At 52.4% G+C, this 27569-nt stretch overlaps 2 protein-coding genes across 9 annotated transcripts in view; both read right to left on the reverse strand.

Moving 5' to 3' along the window:
• Window positions 1-572: 572 nt before the first annotated feature.
• On the reverse strand, window positions 573-23605 carry NOC4L (nucleolar complex associated 4 homolog). The gene is made up of 15 exons (XM_084648759.1): window positions 23461-23605; window positions 15328-15448; window positions 13859-13965; window positions 13280-13387; window positions 12893-13042; window positions 11967-12066; window positions 11135-11169; window positions 11000-11050; window positions 10326-10437; window positions 9423-9483; window positions 8141-8251; window positions 6550-6713; window positions 5138-5220; window positions 3457-3570; window positions 573-2732 (listed from the first exon to the last, which is right to left on the reverse strand). The coding sequence occupies exons 1-15, from the start codon at window positions 23569-23571 to the stop codon at window positions 2616-2618; spliced, it is 1545 nt and encodes a 514-aa protein (XP_084504885.1). The 5' UTR covers window positions 23572-23605; the 3' UTR covers window positions 573-2615.
• Window positions 23606-24959: 1354 nt separating this feature from the next.
• EP400 (E1A binding protein p400) overlaps window positions 24960-27569 on the reverse strand; it is a 63468-nt gene continuing 60858 nt past the window's right edge. For all 8 annotated transcript variants that reach the window (XM_084649315.1, XM_084649313.1, XM_084649312.1 and 5 more), the window contains one exon: window positions 24960-27404. In XM_084649315.1, coding sequence (XP_084505441.1) covers window positions 27132-27404 — 273 coding nt within the window. In that variant the 3' untranslated portion in view covers window positions 24960-27131. The remainder of the gene's footprint in view (window positions 27405-27569) is intronic.

Raw genomic sequence — 27569 nt, forward strand, 5'->3', positions numbered from 1 at the left:
GCTCGTTCCTGCACAAGAAAGGGAATAAGTTATATTGGTTGGAAGCACCTTTAGATCCACACTTGGGGTTATATCAGCTTCCCCCCCAACCATGCGTGAACCATGCCTAAATGTTCTGCCCATATTACACCTGCAGGTTTCTGATCTCACACAGAATTAATGAGAAGCAAACCATTTGGGGATGAGGATACAATCGGTTTTCCTAGCACCCTCCAGGGTTGGAAGTCTCAGAAGTTGTATTACAAATGCTTACAAATAATGGCTACACTTTCATACATTCTCACATCCAACAACTCTTATTCTTCTAGTCATCATTTGAAACAAGGGACCCTCTCTCATCGATCACAAGATCTAACAGGAGAAGCCCAGTATTAGCTCTGCAGTGAAATTCAAACGATTGCACCGCGCTCATCTTCATGTGCACATCAGTGAAGGCAAAGTCCGGGTGAAGGAAGCTGGAGATAAGGGATCAGGCTCCGCAGCCAGGTCTCGTTTTAACAGTGGTCAATAACACCGAGTGAGGGTAGCAAAGGTCACACATTTCAGACAAAACATATCAAGGACACGTCAGGTTAAAAATCCGACAAGTTTATTCAAGAACATCTTAGGTCCTTACACGGCTCCCATGACTGTTGTGTCTGGGCACCTCACAATCATTAATGTACTGATCCTCACAACATCCCTGTGAGGTAGGGCAGTGCTATCACCCCCCTTTTACAGATATGGAAGAGAGGCACAGTGGGGGGCTTGAACCCAGAACTCCTAAGTCACTGGCTAACGTCACAACCACTGTATCACCCTTCCACTGATATCAGAAGACAGGGAGCCGAGGGCAAGGAGACCGGTTGAGATCACACTCCTGCCTTTGCACGTGAGAAGCCAATAATGAAGGCGGGGGGCTTCCTAAGGAAGTCAGGTGCCCAGCTCCTACTGAAATTCAACTCGAGGTCAGCATGTAATTCCCTAAAGATCCCTTGAATATCCCAGCCAAATCCTTTGGAAGTTTATCTGAAGTGAAAACAGCAGAGGTGCTGGAGAGCAAACAACCCCAGGAGATGTGTTCAGCACTGCACTCTGGGAAGTAGGATCATATCTCCCATAGCCACCGAGAGAAATTATCTATTCAATTCCTTGTATATGGCCCTTGGTAATTTGCTACTTGTTCCACACTTAACAGCTTGGAGAAAATGTAAAGCTGGACAGCTAGAAGACACTATTATAGGATGTACTCTGCCCCAATTTATGCAGGACCCTGGGATTTCTACTTCTGTCCTCCCACCTTTTACCTGCTTCTTGCAGGAGATGGAGAAACATTTTCTGTTCAAATTGTTGCAAGACAAAGCTAAAAATTAACTGGACAAGAGCAACTTGTTAAAGACCATTGGATCCCATTGATTTCAAGGAGACTACTCACATGTTTAAAGTTAAGCATGTGCATAGCTGGATCTACGGCTGCACACTCAATATCTTCAAGATTCAAACACAAGTCAACAGCAAAGGAAATTTCTGCATCACTGCTGGAAATCCAAGTCTGGGACTTTACCAAACTATTCACCTTGCTGCATCGAACAGTGAAAATACACTATTTAAATCCTAATGGGCACTCAGGCTTCCACTGGCTCCGTTCCTCTTCCTCCAAGTTGTAAGTGGAACTATGTTTAGCCAACTCTCAGCACTCGGGAGATAATACCCAGGATCAGCATGGCCTCCCACTGCAATTTGACCAGGCATTTAGCCAGAGAAATCCCCAAGAGTATGCTCATGTTCAAAGCAGGAGAGATTTAGCCTGTGGTAATGTTCTGCTAAGACAACTTTGTACCAAGTGACTGACGTGTATGCAAGAATTTGGTCCCATTGCCACCACAGTAGATGGAGTTAGTTGGTGTCGTGTGTGAACAGCTGCTTTTGGAAATTGAGTCTGTTCTTTCAGCCTCTGCACGTACAGCCAAAACCCAGTACCTGTAAAAGTTTATAATACTTCTCCAATTAAACTAGTTTCTTACTAGCTAAAGTTTGTCAAATATATGTCGACGATAATGGCTGTAGTGTCATTCACCTGACACCAGTTTACAAGCCATATACTGAGATCACCTGCAGCAGGACCAACTCTTCCACCACAAGAGTGCAGCCAGCTCTGGAGTGAAACCTGGGCAGGACCCAGGCCTAATGGGTTGAGCAGGCCCCCGCTCCCCTCACCTTCACACACCCAGAGGCCAACGTGAGGAGTGTACTGCCAGAGTTGATCAGGTCCATCCAGCCCCGTCTCCAGTCAATGACAATAACCCACACCCGACGCTTCACAGGAAGGTGCAAGAACCTAGCAGTGAACAATTATGGAATAACTGCCTACAGAGACAGTTTCTTTCTAACCCCAGGCAGGAGATGAAGATAAAATGCAAAAGGGAGGCCAGTGAGAAACAAGGAATCTGCTATGAGGAAGAGACGGTAGAGTCTATTTGTGGATGCTGACAAAGGTCAGAGGAGCATCTCAACTAGTCCAACCATCGACTTGGATTTCACAGCCAAACCTCAATGGAAATACTCATGAATCAGCTGGGTGTGTCTTCCACCGTCAGAGTCAGCCGTAAAGAAACGTGTATTACCGAAAGGCAGCATCATTCCAATGCAAAATGCTCTGCAAAGAGATCGTTTTTCTTGCCAAACAATCCTCTCACTTGTTCAAACTCCAGGGGCACGCCGGTGGCTTTTTTCTTTAGCTCTCTATCGAAAAGCTATTTAAACAAAGTCAAACGTGTTTGGGGTGTCATTAGAACTCTGTAGCAAAAGGGGAATTTTTTTGGCAATACAGATTCCAGTCATGCAAGGCCAGACATTGATCCCCACACCCAGAGCAGAAAAGGGGAAAGCCAGGGATTCTCGAGGTCTTTTTGGTTATGTGACAATGGGGGGAAAAAGAAATAGTTTTTTAAAGGAGCAGCCCGGAAGCAGACGGCGGTTTAAAGGAGCTGCACCCTTTAGCCCACTGCACAAGGAACAAGGTGAAGGCAGCATCAAGCATTGCATGGAAGACAAAATTCACCCCCCAGTGCAAAGGCCCAGGCACTTAAGCTCTAACAAGGGGCCAACGTGGTGCTCAGAGCTCTGGGCAGCTCCTCTGCCTCACGGCGGCTGCAGCAGGCTCCAATACGAGAAGGTGGGAGGGGGAAATATTTTGGTAGCTGGGATTTCTCCAGGACAAACTAGAGCTGGCAAATGAGTATTAAACTAGCAACAAGTTGGCTGGTGTAATCAGGCCCTGCTGCCGTCACAGCCTCCCACTCCTACATCCCTCCCACCTGGCAGGTGGGAAGGAGCATAGCTCCTCCCAGAGGTTGGCTACCCATTCACCCTGGACAGCAAGTGGTGCAGCCCATGGCTAGCCCCTGCAGGACCTGATCTAACCCGAGCCCCCATCCATTATTAGTGTTCGAACACACACAGAGTGAACAACCCTACCTCATAGGCAGATAGCTCCAGGAGCTCAGATATGTCATCCTCCAGTTCAGACAGCGACTGGTTCACAATGGCAGCTGCTTGGGACACATCAGGGTGATAGTGGCTCTGAAGGGTCTGAAACACCAAGAAGAATGGTACGTTCTATAATCAGGAGCTGGCGAGACGAGTCCATCAGGCATCCCCACCCCCACTGCTGGCATCTGACCCTCTGCTGATCAGTTACAGCACCAGCTTAGTCTGACTAAGGCCCACATCCTCAAAGGTATTTAGGTGCCTAATACCCATGGGAGTTAGGCACCCAAATACCCTGGAAGTTTGGGGCCTTATTGCCTGAGTAACAGTGATGGATCTGCTGCTCTTCCCACCTTCAGCATCGATGCAGAGCATCTAGAAATCCAGCCTCCTGTCATGTGGTCAGCAGCCCCTTAATCCAGGGAGACCCTGCGTAGGGACACTGGTTAGCATAGGCAGGGACTGACTAGAGAGAACTACAGGGCACCACCTGTGTCCATCACAACCAAGGTCCGGCTCCCACAAACATAGCTTCCTGCAGGCTTACTCCCTTAGGCAAAAGCCCCACAGAATTGAAACGAGAAATCGTAACCTCGCTGTAGCGTTTTAGAGCCACCACCCAGAATTTAATGCATTCTACTCCTGCTAGACTCTGACGGGAGAATGCAAAGAAAAGGCGGAAGGGAATAACCTTCTCCAGATTTTCAGTTCCACAGAGCCCAACTGGATTCATCCCAATTAAACTCCACAAGGGTTTAGTGCAGAGGTGGGCAAACTATGGCCCGCGGGACCGTCCTGCCCAGCCCCTGAGCTCCTGGCCGGAGAGGCTAGCCCCCGACCCCTCCCCCGCAGCCACGCCACCATGCAGGCAGCGCCCTGGGCGGCGGGGCTGCGCGCTCCTGCAGGGCAGAGCGGCAGCGTGTGTAGCTCTGAGCAGCATGGTAAGGGGGCCGGCGAGTTGGATAAGGGGCAGGGAGTTCTGGGGGGCAGTCAGGGGACAGGGGGCAGTTGGATGGGGCAGAGGTTCTGGGGGGCAGTTGGGACGGGGTGGGGTGGGGCGGGGCGGGACGGTTGGATAGGGCAGAGGTTCTGGGGGACGGGGTGGGGGGTTAGATAGGGGGTGAGGTCCCGGGGGTGGTCAGGGGACATGGAGCAGGGGGCGTTGGATGGGTCAAGGGTTCTGAGGGGGGCAGTCAGGGGGCGGGGGCCCAAGCTGTTTGGGGAGGCACAGCCTTCCCTACCCAGCCCTCCATACAGTTTTGTACCCCAATGTGACCCTCAGGCCAAAAAGTTTGCCCACCCCTGGTTTAGTGGGATCATTTTTATTCCCGGCCCTAATGTCTTACGTATTCAGTGCAGGATATTTGCTGCTCTCTGCAGCCAACTGTGTGCTTCTGGCTGTGTGGCCAGACAGACTTGCACTTGGGGATCATTTCCCTCCACAGAAATGCAGCCCAGCTTTTGTGCACGTGAAATAATTTGCCTCTTGCCCCTCAGTTCCTATCGTAATGCAAGCAGGACACTGGCCAGGAAGTCATCTCATTTCCAACCATGTTCCTTTAAGTAACACCTCCCACTGTAAAGTCATGCAGCGAAGGGGAGGTGAGCAAAGAAGGGGGGCAGGAGGGTGCCCTGTGTCCTGCACCAGTCAGGTTATTAGAGGACTTACCTGTAGCTCCCACAGCGAGCTCTCCAAAGCCCTGCTTTCGGACGGCTCTTCCTCATCCATAACGTATGGATCTTCTGACAGATCTGAGAGAAAGAAAGAGAGATTAATCGGAACATCTACAACGCACAACTAATAGCTTCCCTGTATGGGGAGACACACACCACCAGGGACACGCGGCAGAAAGAGAGAGCAACAGCCACAGCTAGACTGGGATAAGAAACCATAACCGACACGCCTGCGGTTGAAGAATAAGCCTGCACTGATGTGACCTGGCAGACCTCAGGGCTGCTCGCACTCCAAACAGCGGCTAATTCTGCTGAACTGTAACAAGTCCAGGAGGTGACTGTGAGAACTGGAGGCATGATGCCAGAATGGTTTGAAGTGAAGACAGGAGTCTCTCACAACCCCAGCTTGTCACTCATGTTGTTCAAAACCATCCTCAAGCAGTTCACGGAAAAGGCAATAAAGACCCTGGAGGCTGTTAAGACAACCTGGTGGGAGAAATACTGGGAACTAAGGAAAGACCGAGCACATTTATTCATATCCAAAATAAATTTTCATTCTTTATATTGAGCACAATAAAGTCTGCCCCAGGGCATCCAAGAAAGAGATTAAAACGGCTTAACACACCTACAGACGTGAACATTTTCAAGTGACTAGTGATTTTGTGTGACCAATTTGAAACCCAATGTCCAGAAAGTGCCAAGCAGCCACCTCTGAAAATCAGGCCCTTTGAAGCATCTCAACTTGGGCACCAAAAACCATCAGTTGCGCATCCACATATCCATCCACACAGACGTCCTCTGAAAGCATTTATTTAGATGGAAACCTAAAGAATGGCAGGTTTAGCAGCTAGATCTCAGCACAAGGGATTTACTTACCATGCCCTCCTCCACAACCCTTTGGTTTCTAGATTTACTGGTTCTTTTTAAAATACACATTCCGGCACCACAGTGCCATTAGGGGTATGTGTGGGGATGTGTCAGTCCCGGAGCCCACTCAAACTGGGAGCTGTCGTAGCAGGTCCACATGCCTGCCTCTAGCCATGAGCCCTGCAGACATTCTCAAACAGGGCTTCCAGCCTCTGAGGCAGAAGAACAGATAGGGAGTCCTAGCACCAGGGAAGGACCTAGCAGGAGCTCTGTGCCTCTGCTGGGTGGAAGTGACTGAGAGGAAGACACCAGCAAGGAGCAATAGCTGGCTGGAGGGGACTGGGGAGCTTTGGTAGATGGGCCATGAGAACTGTGAAATCCTGGAGACAAACAAGGGACAGTGAGACTACTCTGAATCTTTGTTAATAAAACCCCAGGAAGGGACCCGGAGATGGGATTTCACTTTCCCCAGCTGGTGGATTGGCCCCTTTGTGAATGCTTCATAGAGCACTGCAAGCCTCCTCTCCGTTCCCCTATTACCTTCAGGCCCGCCGGGTCTGTGCACAAGAACCTTGCAAGCTGGGTGCCTCCGGAAGAGATTGCAGATGAAGGGAATGACCATGAGCAAAGCCTGGGGAGGAGCGGTGAGGGCCAACCTAGAGAGGCGCTTTATGAATGCTGCCACCAGGTATGCTGGCAAGTGCCTATTGGAAACAAGAGAGACCAAGAAGATATGCGAGTGTCAAAGCCTTAGCTAGCGCTCTAGCAAGCAACTCTGCAGCATGTGGCTCCTAAAAATCTAATCGAGACACAACACAGGCAGTCGCTGACAGCACGTCTTTCATGCTGATATGACCACCTTGGACTGTCCAATGTAAAGATGCTACAAGAAAAAAATTTAACCTTTTCATTTAATTGGAGCCTGGCACCCAAGTCCCAGTGAAAGTCAATGAGCTGTGCACCTCATTGCCATCCACAGCCATTTCTGAGCCATGCCTAGAATCTCAAATTTCACTGATCTCTGATCAACTCTTGTGTTCCCCTGTTCTCCCCGCCCCCTGCAATCTTTTGATCTGCATCTGTGGCATCTCTTTATGGACATTTCCAGAAGAAATTGACTCGTAGCTTTGCAATGTGGTAATTTGTACAGGAATTTGCTAAATTGTGAGCGCTTGACTTTGTAGCCTCAATAATGTTCTTTAAATGAAGGGGGGGGGTGAGTGAGAGAGAGAGATTGGTACACAGGCCATGGTGATACATTTATGAAATATCTTTAGGACTAAGGCGAGTGTTCCAACTGCCAATGAAGACCAAACCTGTCTGCAATGCCCAATAAGCGTATGAGCGTTTTCCTTGTTTTTACTAACCAATTCCATTTTACAGCACCCATCAGCCAATCTAGACACTTCCTCTGGGACAGGAGAGCTAGGATTGAGTTACAGCTGAGTTACAGCTACTCAGTCTTGTGGCCTAACACACACACAAATTCACACAGATTTTCTAGTGGTAAATCACAAACTCTGTTACTCTTGGTTTGTGTCATCGCTGCAGTATAGGGATAGAAATATAGCTTCAAATCAGCAGGTTGTTTGTCCAACTTCTTCTTTCCATGCACTGAACTGACAGTGTTAAGACAGGCTGCTGAACCCCTTTGTACAAAAGGCCAGCAACTTCTCAATGGCTTTACAGCCCAAGGCCTGTAAAACCTTGCATGTGCTCTGTATGTTACTCCTGAATTGCACACTTGCTACTAAAGCCATGTTGAGAATGGTGTTTCCTCTCCATTTCCAGTTACTGGTTTAAAACAGCAGCCAACTGACCTGCAGAGCAGCATGAGCTCATAAGGGACTGCCGATAACATTCAGATACACAACCGCCCTTTTCCCTCTATTCATACATATGACAAATCTTCAAAAATTCTGCATGTGCAAAATGAGGGAACAAGACTAAGTCACGTTCTCAAGCTCAGTTTCCTACATGAGGCTAACAAGAATCTGATCCTACAGACAGAGCAAAATACATTTAGTCAGCACGCACAGAGGATTGTTCAAGGGCAGTCTCTGGTTGGACAGAAACGCGGGGGGGGGGAGGGGGGAATAACTGGTCATATAATATCAAAAAAGGTACTTACGATGAAGACAAAAATAAATCAGCTAAATGGAAAAACCGGGCTCGGTACTTCACGTGGTATATGGAGGCGTCTAAGAGGCTGTACAGCTTTTTGTAAAAGTCGGGATACTCCCTGTTAGAAAAAGCAAACAGACGTGCAAATACTTGATTTGTAAGTGACTCAGAGGCACACTGTCACTCTTATAACCTAAACTCAGACCCTGTCCCCTTCTCTAGAGCACCCTCATTTGGCCTCTTTCAACTGAGCGGCCAGATGGAGGCTCCTCTCTCCAGCCACCAAAAAAAATTGTAAGGTGAGTTTTGTGCTTTTGGTAAGTGCTGCCCGGACAGCTTTGGTGCCTGGAGTTCTCACTGGCTTGACCGACTCCCACTGATGTCAATGGCAAAGCTCCCCTTGATGACAATGGCTCAGGATCACTGACAGAGGGAGTGTAAGCTCCCACGCACTGCTAATGTGACTTCACCTTTTCCTGGAGGGGCAATTAGGTCTTCATGCCCATTCACCCCTTGCCCAAACTGCTGGCAAGACAACGGGGACCAAGGAAGTGGACTGAGATGGCCAAAGTCACCAAGGCTCAGATGTGAAGAGACAGAGAGAGAGGTCGTGGAACAAAGGACACCTCAAAAAGGAAAGTGAACTCATTCATGGAGCAGCAGGTGGTGGGGGTGGCAGAAGGGCTGATGCCTATTCAGGGGTGATTTACAACCATAGAGAACACACAGTGAAACAAGTGCAGAGCAAATTCACCCCATCCTACAACACACACAAGCATCTAGCCTCCTTTTCTCCCCCTCTCAGGGATTAAGTCACAACTGGGAGCTTTTCAGCTCAAACCCATACACTACCTGCTGTAAAAATGTGTCCCAGATCTCACTGATGCTAGCTACAACCAGCTCCAAGGGTGTGACCCACGCCTTATTAAAACATATTGCAATATTCTCTCGTAACAGCCCCAAATCCTGCAGTGTCCTTATGAGAACTGCAGCGTTTTGCACAAGTGGTGCTAGATTTTCAAGGGCTCTGCACTCACACGTTCAGAGGGCTTCCGTTTCCATTTAGGCATTTAAAGTAAGGGCCAGATTATTAAAAGAGCCCAACCCCCAATGGGCTGAACCCTAGTGCAGAACCCTGCAGTACTTTGCTTTTTAATGAGGGGGTTTTTAGAGCACAGGGAACTGGGGAATCCATGTCAGTCCCTTTTATATATAAAGAAGGAACCGCAAAACTCTACTCAAACAGAACACTTTCCCCTTTAAACAAGATGACATTCTTTTTTACTTACAGGTTATGCTGATGAATCAGAACAAATAGCCCATTTAAGGCTAGAAGACTGATTGCTCCACCTATAAAAGAGCAAAGTGGGATAGTAAGGTCTAGCAAAGCCGACAAGTCATCACTGGTCTCTGTAGCAAACATTAACGGAAACAGACCCTGAAGGGGGACAAAATTCAGAGCCCTAGAAACTGAAGCAATTAACCTATGTGAAACCCCCCAGTGTAATGGCTGGCTGTAAAATTCAATGGATATGAATTCAACTAAAGGCTTCCAGAGACTCACAAATCACTTAAAGAGCTTTTTGCTACTGACTGATTTTAGCTCTAGTTAAAAGGATACATCCACAAAGAGATAGGAGCTGAAAGAGGCACCATAACGCTGGCCTAATCCCCCCCATGAGGGCAATGTCTGGAGACAAAGAGATTGCCTTGGAATTAACAGTTCCGCAGGAAAGTGGTGCATCTTATATTTAAACACAGCCAAGGTGGAAGCTTATCTTGTTTCACAACAGTATTGATTGAACTCTGTGGTTTAAGAGATCTTTCTGGTACATGCCTCGATCTAAAGCTCTGAGCAGAATCTTCTTACATACAAAGAACCAGAATGAAAAGTTACTTCTCAGAACACAATAGGTACTGGCAACCAATTTGGTTTATTTCTCTTTACCTCACCCTCAAAGCTCCTGAAGTTTTACCTATTTTCCCTGCTTTCCTCAAGGTTGTTTCCCTTCCAGCCAAAAGCAACACACCCCTACTGAATCAGCCAGATGGATCTCTCTTTAAATCATCCCCCGAAAAGGCTGAGGGGATGTGGCTTTCTCAGCCCATACCATACTGTAAAGAAAGACGCAGCAGCACCATCGGTCCTTTGTCATCCCCCAAGATTCACAGAAGCCTATTTCTTTACCCACCTATGTCATAGGCGACTGTCAGAAAGTCTATCATGAGGGTGGGTTCATTCAGGTGAGGCAGGATAGAGTCGTGCAAAATTACAAGAACCTTTTTGTAAAGGCTGGTGGGTAGCTGTGAAGATGGAAACATCACATTAAACACTTGTTCCAGAGAAGAATTCAGAGAAGAGAAACAACACTTAATTAAAGGCTAGAACTGGAAAGGGCTGGACAGATATAGCGTAGTTCAGAGACAAAGGTCCCGATCCTGTGCCTGCAGAGACCCCCTGTGAAATCAATGACACTCTGTGCAGGGCTCTGTTCCCACAGAGTGACTTGCTGGGTCAAGGCCCACAGCAGGATAGGAGAGCTGGCTTCCGTTCTTTTAAGGGTGTAGGTACCAAACAGGGAGAGGAACTCTATAGGGTGACATGGGGCTGATATTAATGAAAAACATTTCGGGTTTATGAGTGGGTGGGTGGAGCAATGCAACAGAGGTGGCCTCAATTCAGCATCTAAACCCAAATCACATGCAAAAGTGAATGTGTCTGCTCTTATCCAGTCCCCCAGGGCATCTGTTCACATTGCCAAGTGTGTTAAGCTGCATGGACGATTTGCAGAAAATTCCAGGACTGGAATAGCAGCAAGAGTTAGATAAGGCTAGATTAAAGCAATAAAGGCCAGCTCACACTCACCTTGTGTTTAAGAAAGCCAAGCCACATCCTTTCAAAGGCTCGCTTATGCTCCTGAAAACAAAAAATGTAAACACTGAGCTAAACATACTGATGAAGAAAAAGTTCAACTCTGCCAATTATCAAATGAAGTGTTACCTTTAGCTTTGATACCTTCCATTCTTCCTGATTAGCTGTTTAAGGGGGGGAAAAAAGCAGGACAAATAATTAACTTGAAATGACCAAAAACCGATACCTTTCCAAATAGCTACACCGTAATTATTACAGTGAGCCAAGCAGAACTGAGTTCAGTTTTATTTCAGGCTGAATCTACATGGAGCTGTGGACATTTGAAAAGCTTTTCACTTCAGACAGCATTACTCAAATTGTTCTCATGCAGATTTAAGCACAGAGGAGTTAAACAAAGTATGATTTTCTCATGTCATTGCACTTTGATCAAAAATATAGAAGGAATAAACTTCTGAGCTAATGAGACTCTAGGCTTGCCAAGGCCATCTCGGTTAAAGAGTGATGGATGGAAAGGAGGAATAAACACCAATTAAAGTGACCATAACCAACCATGCACATTTTGCCCGATTTGAAGCAGGTTTGGATGTTTCAAAGCTTGTTTACAAACAATCTCTCACTAGAGCTCCCGCACCACCATGGTTTGTCTTTCCTCAAGAGCATTTCTCAATTAGCAGCTGGAGATACCTCCATAAAAGGTGATCCAGGGCAGCAGAAGAGGGTAGATCCTCAAAAGCAGTTTTAAAAAAGGACTGTAGAAAGTTTTCTATTTTAAATACATGGTCATGAGTGTGCAGAATACTTGGTTTTAAAGTTCTGCATTGCAGAAGTTGGATTTTGTTACATTTGGTGTCATTCTAATCACATAAGAGCGTTTGCTTGTTAGAACTCACTAAAGCATGCTTTCCCCCTCTACTCACAGGCCATCACATGAAGCTAATATCAACACTACAAAGTCCACTACCTTGCTTTACCATGAAATTGACCACCTCATTCTCTTTGCTTGGCATGCTCATTGATGAAATGAGGGAAAAGACATTCTGCTGGTAAATTGGAAGCGGAACCTGGAGATGGGGGAAAAAGCACATGCATAAGTAAGAGTTGCACAAAGGATCAGTGACTTACACATTAGTCCATTTTACACGCAATGATAGCATTTAACTAGAAAAAAAAATTAACACAAAGCTCTGGATGTTAGAATCAGAGACAAATCAACATTAGAATCGTTCTTACAAACTCTCCCAGTCTTAAATTTTGCTGGTTTGTCTAATATAAAACCTGAGTCTGAACTAACCCTTGTTTTACAAAACAAAAACTTGACTGCTGATGATAGAAATAACAAACTGACAGTGTTTGCGCACTAGAGAATGAAGCGAAAATCAAAACCTTCTATCTGAGCCTTTCAGATTGCTCAGGTTTGGATAAATCAGAACACAATACCCAATCAAGGAGGTTATGCAAAGTAATCCAGAAAAACATTCCTCTTGGCCTATGCCTAGTTAAAATTGAGGACAGCGTTCCGTAAACCTGGCATACAAAGAAAATAGGAAAGAGCTCATGGCACGCAAAGGAGCACACGTCTCTCTCTAGGTCTCAGACACCAACACTGGGACCATGAAGGGCATTCCAGGTATCACAGAATCTCAGGAGGTCATCTAGTCCAACCCCCTGCTCAAAGCAGAACCAATCCCCAATTTTTGCCCCAGATCCCTAAATGGCCCCCTCAAGAATTAAACTCACAACCCTGGGTTTAGCAGACCAATGCTCAAACCACTGAGATAAACGATATGCAGTATGGCTGGAGAACCCCAGACACTCACTTCACCTACAAGTTGCAGCTTCCAAACTGAGGGGTACCCAGACCCACTTCAACTAGAATATTCAAATCACCTCTTTTGTCTTCTGCATGACTTGTCCAATATTTTCAGCAACAGCCTTCATCACAAAGTAGCGAATGTCATCATACTCCAGGTATTCTTGGAAACGTGAAATCAGGAGTGAAGAGTCCTCTTCACAAGGGATCAAGTTCTTCACAACTAACTAGCAAAGGGTTTTGGAAAAAAAAGCAGCATGTCAATATTTATTATTTACAAACACTAGCAGAGATATTTTTGTTAGCCATGAGCTACCCCAGACCTCTTATCTCAGAGAGCATCAGAAAGTCAGTGCCTAGTCTTCTATGGCCTCTGAGCATGAACATATGTCCCCAATGTTTAGGTTTTGTGCATGACACAAAATAGTTGACGACAACAACAACTTTTAAGTCCTGCTACTCACTTTTAAAAGCTCACGAGGAAAACGGAAACTCCCCTTCCATTCTTCTTTGACCAAAGGGTTTTTCCCTTCCAAGTCAACAAACTTCATAAGGGTAGTGAGTGATAATTCCTTTAAAGGAGACAAAAGAGAGATTTAAAAAACCCCACAATAAACCTTAGGGATGCTCACTCTAGTCAGGATGAATATGATGATAGGACAACAACGGAAGTCCCAACTTTATATGATACCACTGGAAGTGCTATTTGAGGGAGGAAGGCAAAAAGTCTTTATGACAGTGGTGGGCCACCTGCGGCCCATCAGGCTAATCTGATTGCAGGCCACAAGACATTCTGCTGATGTTGACCATCTGCAGGCCCAGGCCCTGCAGCTCCCAGTGGCTGCAGTTCACTGTTCCCAGCTAATGGGCGCTGCAGGAAGCGGTGGGCAGCACATCCCTGGGGAAGTAACCTGTTGAAGCAAATATCTTCCCCTGTGTTCACCTCAAAAGCATCCCATCTAAGTATTATTCCTGCCGATTTTGCAAGCTCTGGAAGGGACACCTGGCACAAGGCAGCATATTATTAAACTAACAAAACTTACCTTGACCTGAAAAGACTCATGGCTCATCAGCTCCACCAAACAGTTGACACAACTGTTATAACGATGCCTCATCCATATTTTATACTTGTCTTCTGCACTGTAGTTATCTGAAGGGCAAAATACAAAGCGAGAGGCTTCTGAATGCCAGTGAGCATGACTGAAATGGAGCAAATTAGAGAAGTTAATGTGGTTCCTGATAGTCCTGCTCAGGGAGGGGAGCAGTCTAAGGGTTACAGCTGGTAACAGCATTACGAGGCATGTTCCATCCTTTGTTCAGGAACTAACTCAATCAGTGAGCTTAAGCAAGTTACAACCCCCTTAGGCCTCAATTTATCCATTTGTAATACTTGAATCTCTGGCATCTTCTATCTGAGGATCTCAAAGTGCATTAATGTTAAGCCTCAATCTACCCTGTGGGATAAGGAAGCCTTATCCCCATTTTAATTAGCAAGCTGCCATGCAGATAGGTGAAGTGACTGGCCCAAGGTCGCACAGGAAAGTCTGTGCCAGACCAGGGAACAGAATCCAGATCTCCTGGCTCCAAGTCAGGTGCTTTTGCTACAAGCTCATCCTTTCCAAGTGGTAACTAAGATTTAGGACTTATTCTTTACTGATATCTGGGACTGATTTCACTATAGCAATTTAGGAACAGATCTTGTTAAATCAGTGCAGTCCCCTATAATGAATGCAGTTATGCTAATGCTGATATCAGTGTGGTAGGACCACGTCCACACTAGGGAGTTGCACTGGTTTAAGGACTTTCGTTTCTAAGGCTTGGTCTACACTTGACAGTTATAGTGGTATAGGTATGTTAAGTCAAGGGTGTGAAAAAACCACATTCTTGACCAGCACGGTTCTGCCAACCAAACCTTTGTTGATGTAGCTAGTGCTGTTGGGGGGCAGGTGGGAGGGGGGTGTTTCCTGCGCCCCAGGCTGCATCTACACTAAAGGGTTAAGCCAGAATACGCTGTGTAGTAGAAAACCTGGATTTGTGCTGGAAATGGCCCAACTTGATGATCACTTTAGATAAGCTATTACCAGCAGGAGAGTGGGGTAGGAGGAGGTATTGTTTTATGGTCTCTGTGTGTATAATGTCTTCTGCAGTTTCCACAGTATGCATCCGATGAAGTGAGCTGTAGCTCACGAAAGCTCATGCTCAAATAAATTGGTTAGTCTCTAAGGTGCCACAAGTACTCCTTTTCTTTTTGCGAATACAGACTAACACAGCTGTTACTCTGAAACCTGTGTAGTACAGACATTCCCTAGTTAAACTGGTACAAGACCTCTCTGTGGACCAGGCTTTACCGGCTCCTCTCACCCTCAGGGGTGTTGGGAGATTTAACCTGCTCTGATGAAAGTGGAAATTTATCAAGGCCGCTACAGGATAATGCTGGGAACTGGGGCCACACAAGCACGTGGGCAGGGTATTCCAAGAGCCACAGAGACCAGCCAGGCAGCCGCTCGCTTACCTCTGAGAGAGGTCTCTTCATCTGGCAGCTGGCCTACAAACAGCTCCCCCCGCTCCAGCAGCGCCCCGAACAGCCGGCTGCAGGTTCTGATGGCGCAAAGGACGACGTCCGCCTCCTCCGCCTGGGGGAGAGCAGCAAGGTCAGAGAGCTGGTCCGCAGAGAGACAGGTGGGGAGATGAAGACAGCAGGAAACCTTCCCATCGGGGCTGACCAAGCTTGTCCACAGAACCCCCTGGCATGGCAGTCTGCAAAGCCCCCCCGTGCCTCTGACATTGCCCCCCATTGCCCTCCCAACTGCCTCTGACTCCTAGTCCCAACCCCAGCCCCCTACAGCCACCCCCGCAACTGCCTCTGACTCCTTGTGCCACCCCCGCAACCATCCCTGCCTCCGACTCCTAGTCCCAGCCCTAGCCCCTACTGCCACCCCGCACCTGCCTCTGACTCCTAGTCCCCCCAACCCCCTACTGCCACCCCCCACCTGCCTCTGACTCCTAATCCCACCCCAGCCCCCTACTGCCACCCCCCACCTTCCTCTGACTCCTAGTTCCCCAGTCCCCTACTGCCACCCCGCACCTGCCTCTGACTCCTAGTCCCCCCAACCCCCTACTGCCACCCCCCACCTGCCTCTGACTCCTAGTCCCCCCAGCCCCCTACTGCCATCCCCCCACCTGCCTCTGACCCTAGTCCCCCCCAGCCCCCTACTGCCATCCCCCCACCTGCCTCTGACTCCTAGTCCCACCCCTAGCCCCCTACTGCCATCCCCCCACCTGCCTGACTCCTAGTCCCGCTAGCCCCCTACTGCCACCCCCACCTGCCTCTGACTCCTAGTCCCCCCAACCCCCTACTGCCACCCCCCACCTGCCTCTGACTCCTAGTCCCCCCAGCCCCCTACTGCCAGCCCCCACCTGCCTCTGGCTCCTAGTCCCCCCAACCCCCTACTGCCACCCCCCACCGGCCTCTGACTCCTAGTACCCCCAGCCCCCTACTGCCAGCCCCCCACCTGCCTCTGACTCCTAGTCCCACCCCAGCCCCCTACTGCCAGCCCCCCACCTGCCTCCGATTCCTAGTCCCCCCCCAGCCCCCTACTGCCATCCCCCCACCTGCCTCTGACTCCTAGTCCCCCCCAGCCCCCTACTGCCATCCCCCCCACCTGCCTCTGACTCCTAGTCCCACCCCTAGCCCCCTACTGCCACCCCCACCTGCCTGACTCCTAGTTCCCCCAGCCCCCTACTGCCACCCCCCACCTGCCTCTGACTCCTAGTCCCCCCCAGCCCCCTACTGCCATCCTCGCACCTGCCTCTGACTCCTAGTCCCCCCAGCCCCCTACTGCCAGCCCCCACCTGCCTCAGGCTCCTAGTCCCCCCAGCCCCCTTCTGCCAGCCCCCACCTGCCTCTGATTCCTAGTCCCCCCAGCCCCCTACTGCCATCCCCCACCTGCCTCTGATTCCTAGTCCCCCCCAGCCCCCTACTCCCACCCCCCACCTGCCTCCAACTCCTAGTCCCACCCCCAGCCCCCTACTGCCACCCCCACCTGCCTCCAACTCCTAGTTCCCCCCAGTCCCCTACTGCCATCCCCCCACCTGCCTCCGACTCTTAGTTCCCCCCAGCCCCCTACTGCCATCCCCCCACTGCCATCCCCCCACCTGCCTCCGACTCCTAGTCCCACCCCTAGCCCCCTACTGCCAGCCCCCCACCTGCCTCCGATTCCTAGTCCCCCCCCAGCCCCCTACTGCCATCCCCGCACCTGCCTCTGACTCCTAGTCCCCCCAGCCCCCTACTGCCAACTCCACCTGCCTCCGACTCCTAGTCCCACCCCCAGCCCCCTACTGCCACCCCCACCTGCCTCCAACTCCTAGTCCCCCCCAGCCCCGTACTGCCATCCCCCCACCTGCCTCCGACTCTTAGTTCCCCCCAGCCCCCTACTGCCATCCCCCCACTGCCATCCCCCCACCTGCCTCCGACTCCTAGTCCCACCCCTAGCCCCCTACTGCCAGCCCCCCACCTGCCTCCGATTCCTAGTCCCCCCCCAGCCCCCTACTGCCATCCCCGCACCTGCCTCTGACTCCTAGTCCCCCCAGCCCCCTACTGCCAACTCCACCTGCCTCTGATTCCTAGTCCCCCCCAGCCCCCTACTGCCACCCCCCACCTGCCTCCAACTCCTAGTCCCACCCCCAGCCCCCTACTGCCACCCCACACATGCCTCCAACTCGTAGTCCCCCCCAGCCCCCTACTGCCACCCCCACCTGCCTGACTCCTAGTCCCCCCCCAGCCCCCTACTGCCATCCCCCCACCCGCCTCTGACTCCTAGTCCCCCCCCAGCCCCCTACTGCTATCCCCCCACCTGCCTCTAACTCCTAGTCCCCCCCCAGCCCCCTACTGCCATCCCCCCACCCGCCTCTGACTCCTAGTCCCCCCCCAGCCCCCTACTGCCATCCCCCCACCTGCCTCTAACTCCTAGTTCCCCCCAGCCCCCTACTGCCATCCCCCCACCCGCCTCTGACTCCTAGTCCCCCCCCAGGCCCCTACTGCCATCCCCCCACCCGCCTCTAACTCCTAGTTCCCCCCAGCCCCCTACTGCCATCCCCCCACCCGCCTCTGACTCCTAGTCCCCCCCCAGCCCCCTACTGCCACCCCCCACCCGCCTCTGACTCCTAGTCCCCCCCAGCCCCCTACTGCCATCCCCCCACCTGCCTCTGACTCCTAGTCCCCCCCAGCCCCCTACTGCCATCCCCCCACCTGCCTCCGACTCCTAGTCCCCCCCAGCCCCCTACTACCATCCCCCCACCTGCCTCTGATTCCTAGTCCCCCCCAGCCCCCTACTGCCATCCCCCCACTGCCATCCCCCCACCTGCCTCCGACTCCTAGTCCCACCCCTAGCCCCCTACTGCCAGCCCCCCACCTGCCTCTGACTCCTAGTCCCCCCCAGCCCCCTACTGCCATCCCCCCACCTGCCTCTGACTCCTAGTCCCCCCCAGCCCCCTACTGCCATCCCCCCACCTGCCTCCGACTCCTAGTCCCCCCCAGCCCCCTACTACCATCCCCCCACCTGCCTCTGATTCCTAGTCCCCCCCAGCCCCCTACTGCCATCCCCCCACTGCCATCCCCCCACCTGCCTCCGACTCCTAGTCCCACCCCTAGCCCCCTACTGCCAGCCCCCCACCTGCCTCCAACTCCTAGTCCCACCCCCAGCCCCCTACTGCCAACTCCACCTGCCTCCGACTCCTAGTCCCCCCAGCCCCCTACTGCCACCCCACACATGCCTCTGACTCGTAGTCCCCCCCAGCCCCCTACTGCCATCCCCCCACCTGCCTCTGACTCCTAGTCCCCCCCAGCCCCCACCGGCCTCTGGCTCCTAGTCCCCCCCAACCCCCTACTGCCATCCCCCCACCCGCCTCTGACTCCTAGTCCCCCCCCAGCCCCCTACTGCCATCCCCCCACCCGCCTCTGGCTCCTAGTCCCCCCCAGCCCCCTACTGCCATCCCCCCACCTGCCTCTAACTCCTAGTTCCCCCCAGGCCCCTACTGCCATCCCCCCACCCGCCTCTGACTCCTAGTCCCCCTCAGCCCCCTACTGCCATCCCCGCACCTGCCTCTGACTCCTAGTCCCCCCAGCCCCCTACTGCCAACTCCACCTGCCTCTGATTCCTAGTCCCCCCCAGCCCCCTACTGCCACCCCCCACCTGCCTCCAACTCCTAGTCCCACCCCCAGCCCCCTACTGCCAACTCCACCTGCCTCCGACTCCTAGTCCCCCCAGCCCCCTACTGCCAACTCCACCTGCCTCTGATTCCTAGTCCCCCCCAGCCCCCTACTGCCACCCCCCACCTGCCTCCAACTCCTAGTCCCCCCAGCCCCCTACTGCCAGCCCCCACCTGCCTCTGACTCCTAGTCCCCCCAGCCCCCTACTGCCAGCCCCCCACCTGCCTCTGACTCCTAGTCCCACCCCAGCCCCCTACTGCCAGCCCCCCACCTGCCTCCGATTCCTAGTCCCCCCCCAGCCCCCTACTGCCATCCCCCCACCTGCCTCTGACTCCTAGTCCCCCCCAGCCCCCTACTGCCATCCCCCCACCTGCCTCTGACTCCTAGTCCCACCCCTAGCCCCCTACTGCCAGCCCCCACCTGCCTCTGACTCCTAGTCCCCCCAGCCCCCTACTGCCATCCCCCCACCTGCCTCTAACTCCTAGTCCCACCCCTAGCCCCCTACTGCCACCCCCACCTGCCTGACTCCTAGTTCCCCCAACCCCCTACTGCCACCCCCCACCTGCCTCTGACTCCTAGTCCCCCCCAGCCCCCTACTGCCATCCTCGCACCTGCCTCTGACTCCTAGTCCCCCCAGCCCCCTACTGCCAGCCCCCACCTGCCTCAGGCTCCTAGTCCCCCCAGCCCCCTTCTGCCAGCCCCCACCTGCCTCTGATTCCTAGTCCCCCCAGCCCCCTACTGCCATCCCCCACCTGCCTCTGATTCCTAGTCCCCCCCAGCCCCCTACTCCCACCCCCCACCTGCCTCCAACTCCTAGTCCCACCCCCAGCCCCCTACTGCCACCCCCACCTGCCTCCAACTCCTAGTTCCCCCCAGTCCCCTACTGCCATCCCCCCACCTGCCTCTGACTCCTAGTCCCCCCCAGCCCCGTACTGCCATCCCCCCACCTGCCTCCGACTCTTAGTTCCCCCCAGCCCCCTACTGCCATCCCCCCACTGCCATCCCCCCACCTGCCTCCGACTCCTAGTCCCACCCCTAGCCCCCTACTGCCAGCCCCCCACCTGCCTCCGATTCCTAGTCCCCCCCCAGCCCCCTACTGCCATCCCTGCACCTGCCTCTGACTCCTAGTCCCCCCAGCCCCCTACTGCCAACTCCACCTGCCTCTGATTCCTAGTCCCCCCCAGCCCCCTACTGCCACCCCCCACCTGCCTCCAACTCCTAGTCCCACCCCCAGCCCCCTACTGCCACCCCACACATGCCTCCAACTCGTAGTCCCCCCCAGCCCCCTACTGCCACCCCCACCTGCCTGACTCCTAGTCCCCCCAGCCCCCTACTGCCATCCCCCCACCTGCCTCTGACTCCTAGTCCCCCCCAGCCTCTGGCTCCTAGTTCCCCCCAGCCCCCTACTGCTATCCCCCCACCTGCCTCTAACTCCTAGTCCCCCCCCAGCCCCCTACTGCCATCCCCCCACCCGCCTCTGACTCCTAGTCCCCCCCCAGCCCCCTACTGCCATCCCCCCACCTGCCTCTGACTCCTAGTCCCCCCCCAGCCCCCTACTGCCACCCCCCACCCGCCTCTGACTCCTAGTCCCCCCCAGCCCCCTACTGCCATCCCCCCACCTGCCTCTGACTCCTAGTCCCCCCCAGCCCCCTACTGCCATCCCCCCACCTGCCTCCGACTCCTAGTCCCCCCCAGCCCCCTACTACCATCCCCCCACCTGCCTCTGATTCCTAGTCCCCCCCAGCCCCCTACTGCCATCCCCCCACTGCCATCCCCCCACCTGCCTCCGACTCCTAGTCCCACCCCTAGCCCCCTACTGCCAGCCCCCCACCTGCCTCCGATTCCTAGTCCCCCCCCAGCCCCCTACTGCCATCCCCGCACCTGCCTCTGACTCCTAGTCCCCCCAGCCCCCTACTGCCAACTCCACCTGCCTCTGATTCCTAGTCCCCCCCAGCCCCCTACTGCCACCCCCCACCTGCCTCCAACTCCTAGTCCCACCCCCAGCCCCCTACTGCCAACTCCACCTGCCTCCGACTCCTAGTCCCCCCAGCCCCCTACTGCCACCCCACACATGCCTCTGACTCGTAGTCCCCCCCAGCCCCCTACTGCCACCCCCACCTGCCTGACTCCTAGTCCCCCCAGCCCCCTACTGCCATCCCCCCACCTGCCTCTGACTCCTAGTCCCCCCCAGCCCCCACCGGCCTCTGGCTCCTAGTCCCCCCCAACCCCCTACTGCCATCCCCCCACCCGCCTCTGACTCCTAGTCCCCCCCCAGCCCCCTACTGCCATCCCCCCACCCGCCTCTGGCTCCTAGTCCCCCCCAGCCCCCTACTGCCATCCCCCCACCCGCCTCTAACTCCTAGTTCCCCCCAGCCCCCTACTGCCATCCCCCCACCCGCCTCTAACTCCTAGTCCCCCCCCAGCCCCCTACTGCCACCCCCCACCCGCCTCTGACTCCTAGTCCCCCCCAGCCCCCTACTGCCATCCCCCCACCTGCCTCCGACTCCTAGTCCCCCCCAGCCCCCTACTGCCATCCCCCCACCTGCCTCCGACTCCTAGTCCCCCCAGCCCCCTACTGCCATCCCCCCACCTGCCTCCGACTCCTAGTCCCCCCCAGCCCCCTACTACCATCCCCCCACCTGCCTCTGATTCCTAGTCCCCCCCAGCCCCCTACTGCCATCCCCCCACTGCCATCCCCCCACCTGCCTCCGACTCCTAGTCCCACCCCTAGCCCCCTACTGCCAGCCCCCCACCTGCCTCCGATTCCTAGTCCCCCCCCAGCCCCCTACTGCCATCCCCGCACCTGCCTCTGACTCCTAGTCCCCCCAGCCCCCTACTGCCAACTCCACCTGCCTCTGATTCCTAGTCCCCCCCAGCCCCCTACTGCCACCCCCCACCTGCCTCCAACTCCTAGTCCCACCCCCAGCCCCCTACTGCCAACTCCACCTGCCTCCGACTCCTAGTCCCCCCAGCTCCCTACTGCCACCCCACACATGCCTCTGACTCGTAGTCCCCCCCAGCCCCCTACTGCCACCCCCACCTGCCTGACTCCTAGTCCCCCCAGCCCCCTACTGCCATCCCCCCACCTGCCTCTGACTCCTAGTCCCCCCCAGCCCCCACCGGCCTCTGGCTCCTAGTCCCCCCCAACCCCCTACTGCCATCCCCCCACCCGCCTCTGACTCCTAGTCCCCCCCCAGCCCCCTACTGCCATCCCCCCACCCGCCTCTGGCTCCTAGTCCCCCCCAGCCCCCTACTGCCATCCCCCCACCTGCCTCTAACTCCTAGTTCCCCCCAGGCCCCTACTGCCATCCCCCCACCCGCCTCTGACTCCTAGTCCCCCTCAGCCCCCTACTGCCATCCCCGCACCTGCCTCTGACTCCTAGTCCCCCCAGCCCCCTACTGCCAACTCCACCTGCCTCTGATTCCTAGTCCCCCCCAGCCCCCTACTGCCACCCCCCACCTGCCTCCAACTCCTAGTCCCACCCCCAGCCCCCTACTGCCAACTCCACCTGCCTCCGACTCCTAGTCCCCCCAGCCCCCTACTGCCAACTCCACCTGCCTCTGATTCCTAGTCCCCCCCAGCCCCCTACTGCCACCCCCACCTGCCTCCAACTCCTAGTCCCACCCCCAGCCCCCTACTGCCAACTCCACCTGCCTCCGACTCCTAGTCCCCCCAGCCCCCTACTGCCACCCCACACATGCCTCTGACTCGTAGTCCCCCCCAGCCCCCTACTGCCACCCCCACCTGCCTGACTCCTAGTCCCCCCAGCCCCCTACTGCCATCCCCCCACCCGCCTCTGGCTCCTAGTCCCCCCCAGCCCCCTACTGCCAGCCCCCCACCTGCCTCTGACTCCTAGTCCCACCCCTAGCCCCCTACTGCCATCCCCCCACCTGCCTCTGACTCCTAGTCCCCCTCAGCCCCGTACTGCCAGCCCCCCACCTGCCTCTGACTCCTAGTCCCCCCAGCCCCCTACTGCCAGCCCCCACCTGCCTCTGACTCCTAGTCCCCCCCAGACCCCTACTGCCATCCCCCACCTGCCTCTAACTCCTAGTCCCACCCCAGCCCCCTACTGCCAGCCCCCCACCCGCCTCTGGCTCCTAGTCCCCCCAGCCCCCTACTGCCAGCCCCCCACCTGCCTCTGGCTCCTAGTCCCCCCAGCCCCCTACTGCCACCTCCCACCTGCCTCTGACTCCTAGTCCCACCCCAGCCCCCTACTGCCAGCCCCCCACCCGCCTCTGGCTCCTAGTCCCCCCAGCCCCCTACTGCCATCCCCCCACCTGCCTCTGGCTCCTCGTCCCCGACTCTCCCTTGCCACAGACCCAGCCCGCATCGCCCCCCCCCCGGTCCTCTCACTGTCCCGCCATTGCTGCTGACCCCCAGTCCGCTGCCCCAGCTCCCCGCGCCGCTGCCGGCCCCCGCCCCGCGGCCCCGCTCGCCTGCAGCAGCTCCAGGATGTCGAAGACGCGGTTGGCGCTGCCCCGGCTCCGCAGCACCGACTCCAGGCTGGCGGCCAGCGCGGCGGCCGCGCTCTGCCCGGGCTGCGCCATGGCGGGGCCGCCCCACGTGTGCGGACGCGGCCGCCAGCCCCCAGCCCGCCCCCGGCGGCAGCCACGGGAAGCGCGGCCCGGCGGAGCCGAGTCCCCGCCCCGCCCCGGGCCGAGCCGAGGCGGCCCCCCCGCGTACCCCGAGCAGCCCCCACACCACATGGCAGAAGCCCCCCATGCACCCCGAGCCCCATAGCGGCGGCGGCCCCCTCCCACTGCCCTGCACCCCCGGCAGCAGGGCCAGGGGGCAGCAGCCCGCTGCCAACAGCCATGATTTTATCAGGCGTCTCACCCTGATTATCATCCTTAAAGCCCCAGCTCCTGGAGTCAATCCTCTCCCTGCAGGTAAACATCCCGATTTGGATCGTAAACATCAGTGTAATTTTTACATGCATTAATTCTGCCAGTCCGAGTTAACATTTAAAAAAAAAAAACAGGCAAGCCCCTGGACAAAAATGTCTTTTCCCTCCCAAGAGCAAATTACTAGCAGTCAGTAAAAAAGAACAAGAGGACTTGTGGCACCTTAGAGACTAACATATTTATTGGAGCATAAGCTTTCGTGGGCTACAGCTCACTTCGTCGGATGCATAGAATGGAAAATATAGTAAGAAGATTGCATATATATATATATACACACACAGAGAGAAGGTGGAAGTTGCCATACAAACTGAAAGAGGCTAATTAGTTAAGATGAGCTATTATCAGCAGGAGAAAAAAACTTTCATAGTGATAGTCAAGATGGCCCATTTAGACAGTTGAGAAGAAGGTGTGAGGATACTTAACATGGGGAAATAGATTAAATATGTGCAATGACACAGCCACTCCCAGTCCCTATTCAAACCCAAGTTAATGGTATCTAGTTTGCATATTAATTCAAGCTCAGCAGTTTCTCGCTGGAGTTTGTTTTTGAAGCTTTTCTGTTGCAAAATTGCCACCCTTAAAACTTTTACTGAGTAGCCAGAGAGGTTGAAGTGTTCTCCTACCGGTTTTTGAATGTTATGATTCCTGGTGTCAGATTTGTGTCCATTTATTCTTTTGCATAGAGACTGTCCGCTTTGACCAATGTACATGGCAGAGGGGCATATATCATGTGCACATCTACCAATGTGACATATGCCACCATGTGCCAGCAATGCCCTGTACTATATGTTCCATTCTAGGCATCCAATGGAGTGTGTTGTAGCCCACAAAAGCTTATGCTAAGATGCCCCAAGTACTCCTGTTCTTTTTGCGGATACAGACTAACACAGCTGCATTCTGATAGCAGTCAGTTAGTTACTTTTAAAAGCCAATGCCCTACGCATTTTAACAAAAAAAAACAGTGAAAGTGTATTGAACATTATTTACCCTACAAAGTACTGAAATGACAGATGTGTTATAAAAATGTACACTTTATTACACCTTCAGGTAGGATACATCACTATTCCTTACAATCCTACTGATCAAGTACAAATATTTATGTTCATAAAGTATTTACAGGTAGATTGACTTTCTAACACCTTCTTGGGAGAGTGACAAAGAAAAAAAAATCTGATTTTAATCTTTATTAACTGACCTTAACAATAAAAACAAAATTGCCTCTTTAGACGCTGCCTCTTAGACCCTTTAGACCAGCACATTGATGTAGTCAGCAGTTTTTTCCCAACTGTTGGAAGTGTTCCCCCTTTCAAGTACATAAGAGCTGAACACTTGAAAGTAAAATGGGGTGTACTACTTCTAGGCAATGCTTTTGGATGAGAAACAATATACTGTACATGCTGTCTGTTATCCTGTTGTCATTGCATTTTAACTATTCCACTGCCAGCTCTATTAGTTTGTGTTGCAGAGCTGCTAATAAGGATTAGCTAATGGCCCTGGCTCAGGTGCAATCAGGGGAATCTAAAAAATTGTTCACTAGTTTGCTCATGTACGAACTTAGTAAAAAAAATTCTACAACTTGGGAGTCCAGGAAAATATTAAGATGCAGGAGAAAAGAAGTGATGAGATTAAAAAAAAATTAAAAATCAGGAACGCTGCCTGACCCCAGCGTTTATATTCTGGATCTTAACTGATGACATATTTCCTACTTAAAACAGAGGAGCTGCTTGTGAATTCTCTTATTTAAGCCATTTGTGCTACTGTTTGATACGAATAACTGTATATCTATAGAAATCAGAACAAAAGATATACATATGCTTTTTCCTTTTTAATTAGACTTCCCTCCTAAAATATTGAAAAGATTACAGATTTTTTTAAAAAAATCAATTTTCAGAAATGGAATATTACCATTTTCATTGAATTTCATGTCTGTGTCCTGCAGTTTTGTGGCCAAAGTAAAACAAATCTATTCATCCAAGAGCTTTTTGAATCCTCTCTTAGTGCTGTCAAACAGGCTTTTGCAGCATTTCCCCCCGCCCAGTTCTATGAAGCTTTTTCCTCGTTTGTTTGATAACAATAAGGCAAACTGATGTGGAGGAAGAGGCATCCAAAATACCCACCTGAAGATACATTCATCATTAGCTTTAGTAAAAGAATAGTACAAAAGTTAGATCTTATTCTTTACACAATTGAAGAATTAGTCTTAGATTTACATTTTCTATTCCCCACTCCCCCAAGCTGAAAGATGAGTAGAAAGTACTGAACATTTAAACATGTTGCAAAAGCAGAATTAAACTGATGTATTAAACTCCATCTGTTCACGATTTTCCGATTTGGAAGTCCCATAAGAAACAACTAAGGGCCATTTGTTTAGAGATACCAATTAAACAATTCTTTTACAAAAAAAAGGGGTACACTTTAATACACATCTACTATCAATACAGTATTCAGCACATGCCTAGAATATCCATTATTTTAAAGTGAAGTATGAGAGTGAGCGCACAGGTTGGGTGCTTCAATAAACTGTACACAGAACTACTAACAAACATTTTAAAAGACTTACAAAAATGGAGGATGAAACATGGTTCTTTTCTTTTTAATTACAGATACTTACAAATTTTCACATTTATTGGCTAAACTCTGCAGGGAGAACGTCAAATATAATTGGTTCTTCTGAGAGATGATCACCTCGGGTGAGAACCACATGAATAGCTTTCACAGCCAGGTGGAAAGCACTCTGCTACACAAGTCACACTTAGTTCTTGGTATGGCTTTGCAATGGATATTAAACGCTCATACACATTACAGCAGAGGACTGCATATTCTTATTGGCAGTTATACAATATATTACATGGATGAACTTTACCAACATTTAAGGGATATCACCATTTTTTGTGAAGCTAGGCAGAAATTAAATGTAAATAACATTTGCATCGTATGGTTTGAACAAGCACAGAAAATAAGACCTTTCTGCTGGGGCAGAATGCGCCTTGTATAAACTTTATGAGCATTTTCTGAAGTTTTTTTTGTTTGATTTGTTTTGAGAGTTTCCATGTCAAATGTGCACCGCCAAAATCCTTCTGTTAAAAAATGAAAGGGATTTATCTTCATTTGGATGGAGATCTGCAGAGAACCTGCCCACATTGCCATGGCTTAGCAAACACAAAACGTGGTATATCCATGCTTATTTCAATTTAATCATTAGTTCAACTAGGTTTGGAGGGTGCCTTCAATCTGACAGTAGGCGTCCTCATTTGCACTTTTGCTTGCTGGTTTTGGGCTTCGGACGTTGCTGGTGCCTGGGCTGGGTTCTGTACACCTGGGGCCTGAATTTGGGGAGATGCTGTTGTCACAACTTGCTGCTGTATCAGTTTCTGCTGGACCACTTGAGCTGTAGCAGTTGTTGCTGGAATCACTTGGACTTGTTGTTGACCTGCAGTCGTCTGAGACAGTGTCACAGTTTGGGGCTGAGCCTGAACCTAAAAATATGCAGGTGACAGGAGATGAAAACGTGGTTCAGTATTAAATACATAGAGTTCTTCATTAGTATTCTGCACCACAGTACAGCAGTTTACTTGGTTGGATGTTCTTACTTCTGACTGACAGACAGGCGAACCAATCACAGTAGACAGTTTTTGGGCACA

Source organism: Lepidochelys olivacea (genome assembly GCF_965140295.1).
Source record: "Lepidochelys olivacea isolate rLepOli2 genome assembly, chromosome: 15".
In the NCBI taxonomy this organism is placed as follows: domain Eukaryota; kingdom Metazoa; phylum Chordata; order Testudines; family Cheloniidae; genus Lepidochelys; species Lepidochelys olivacea.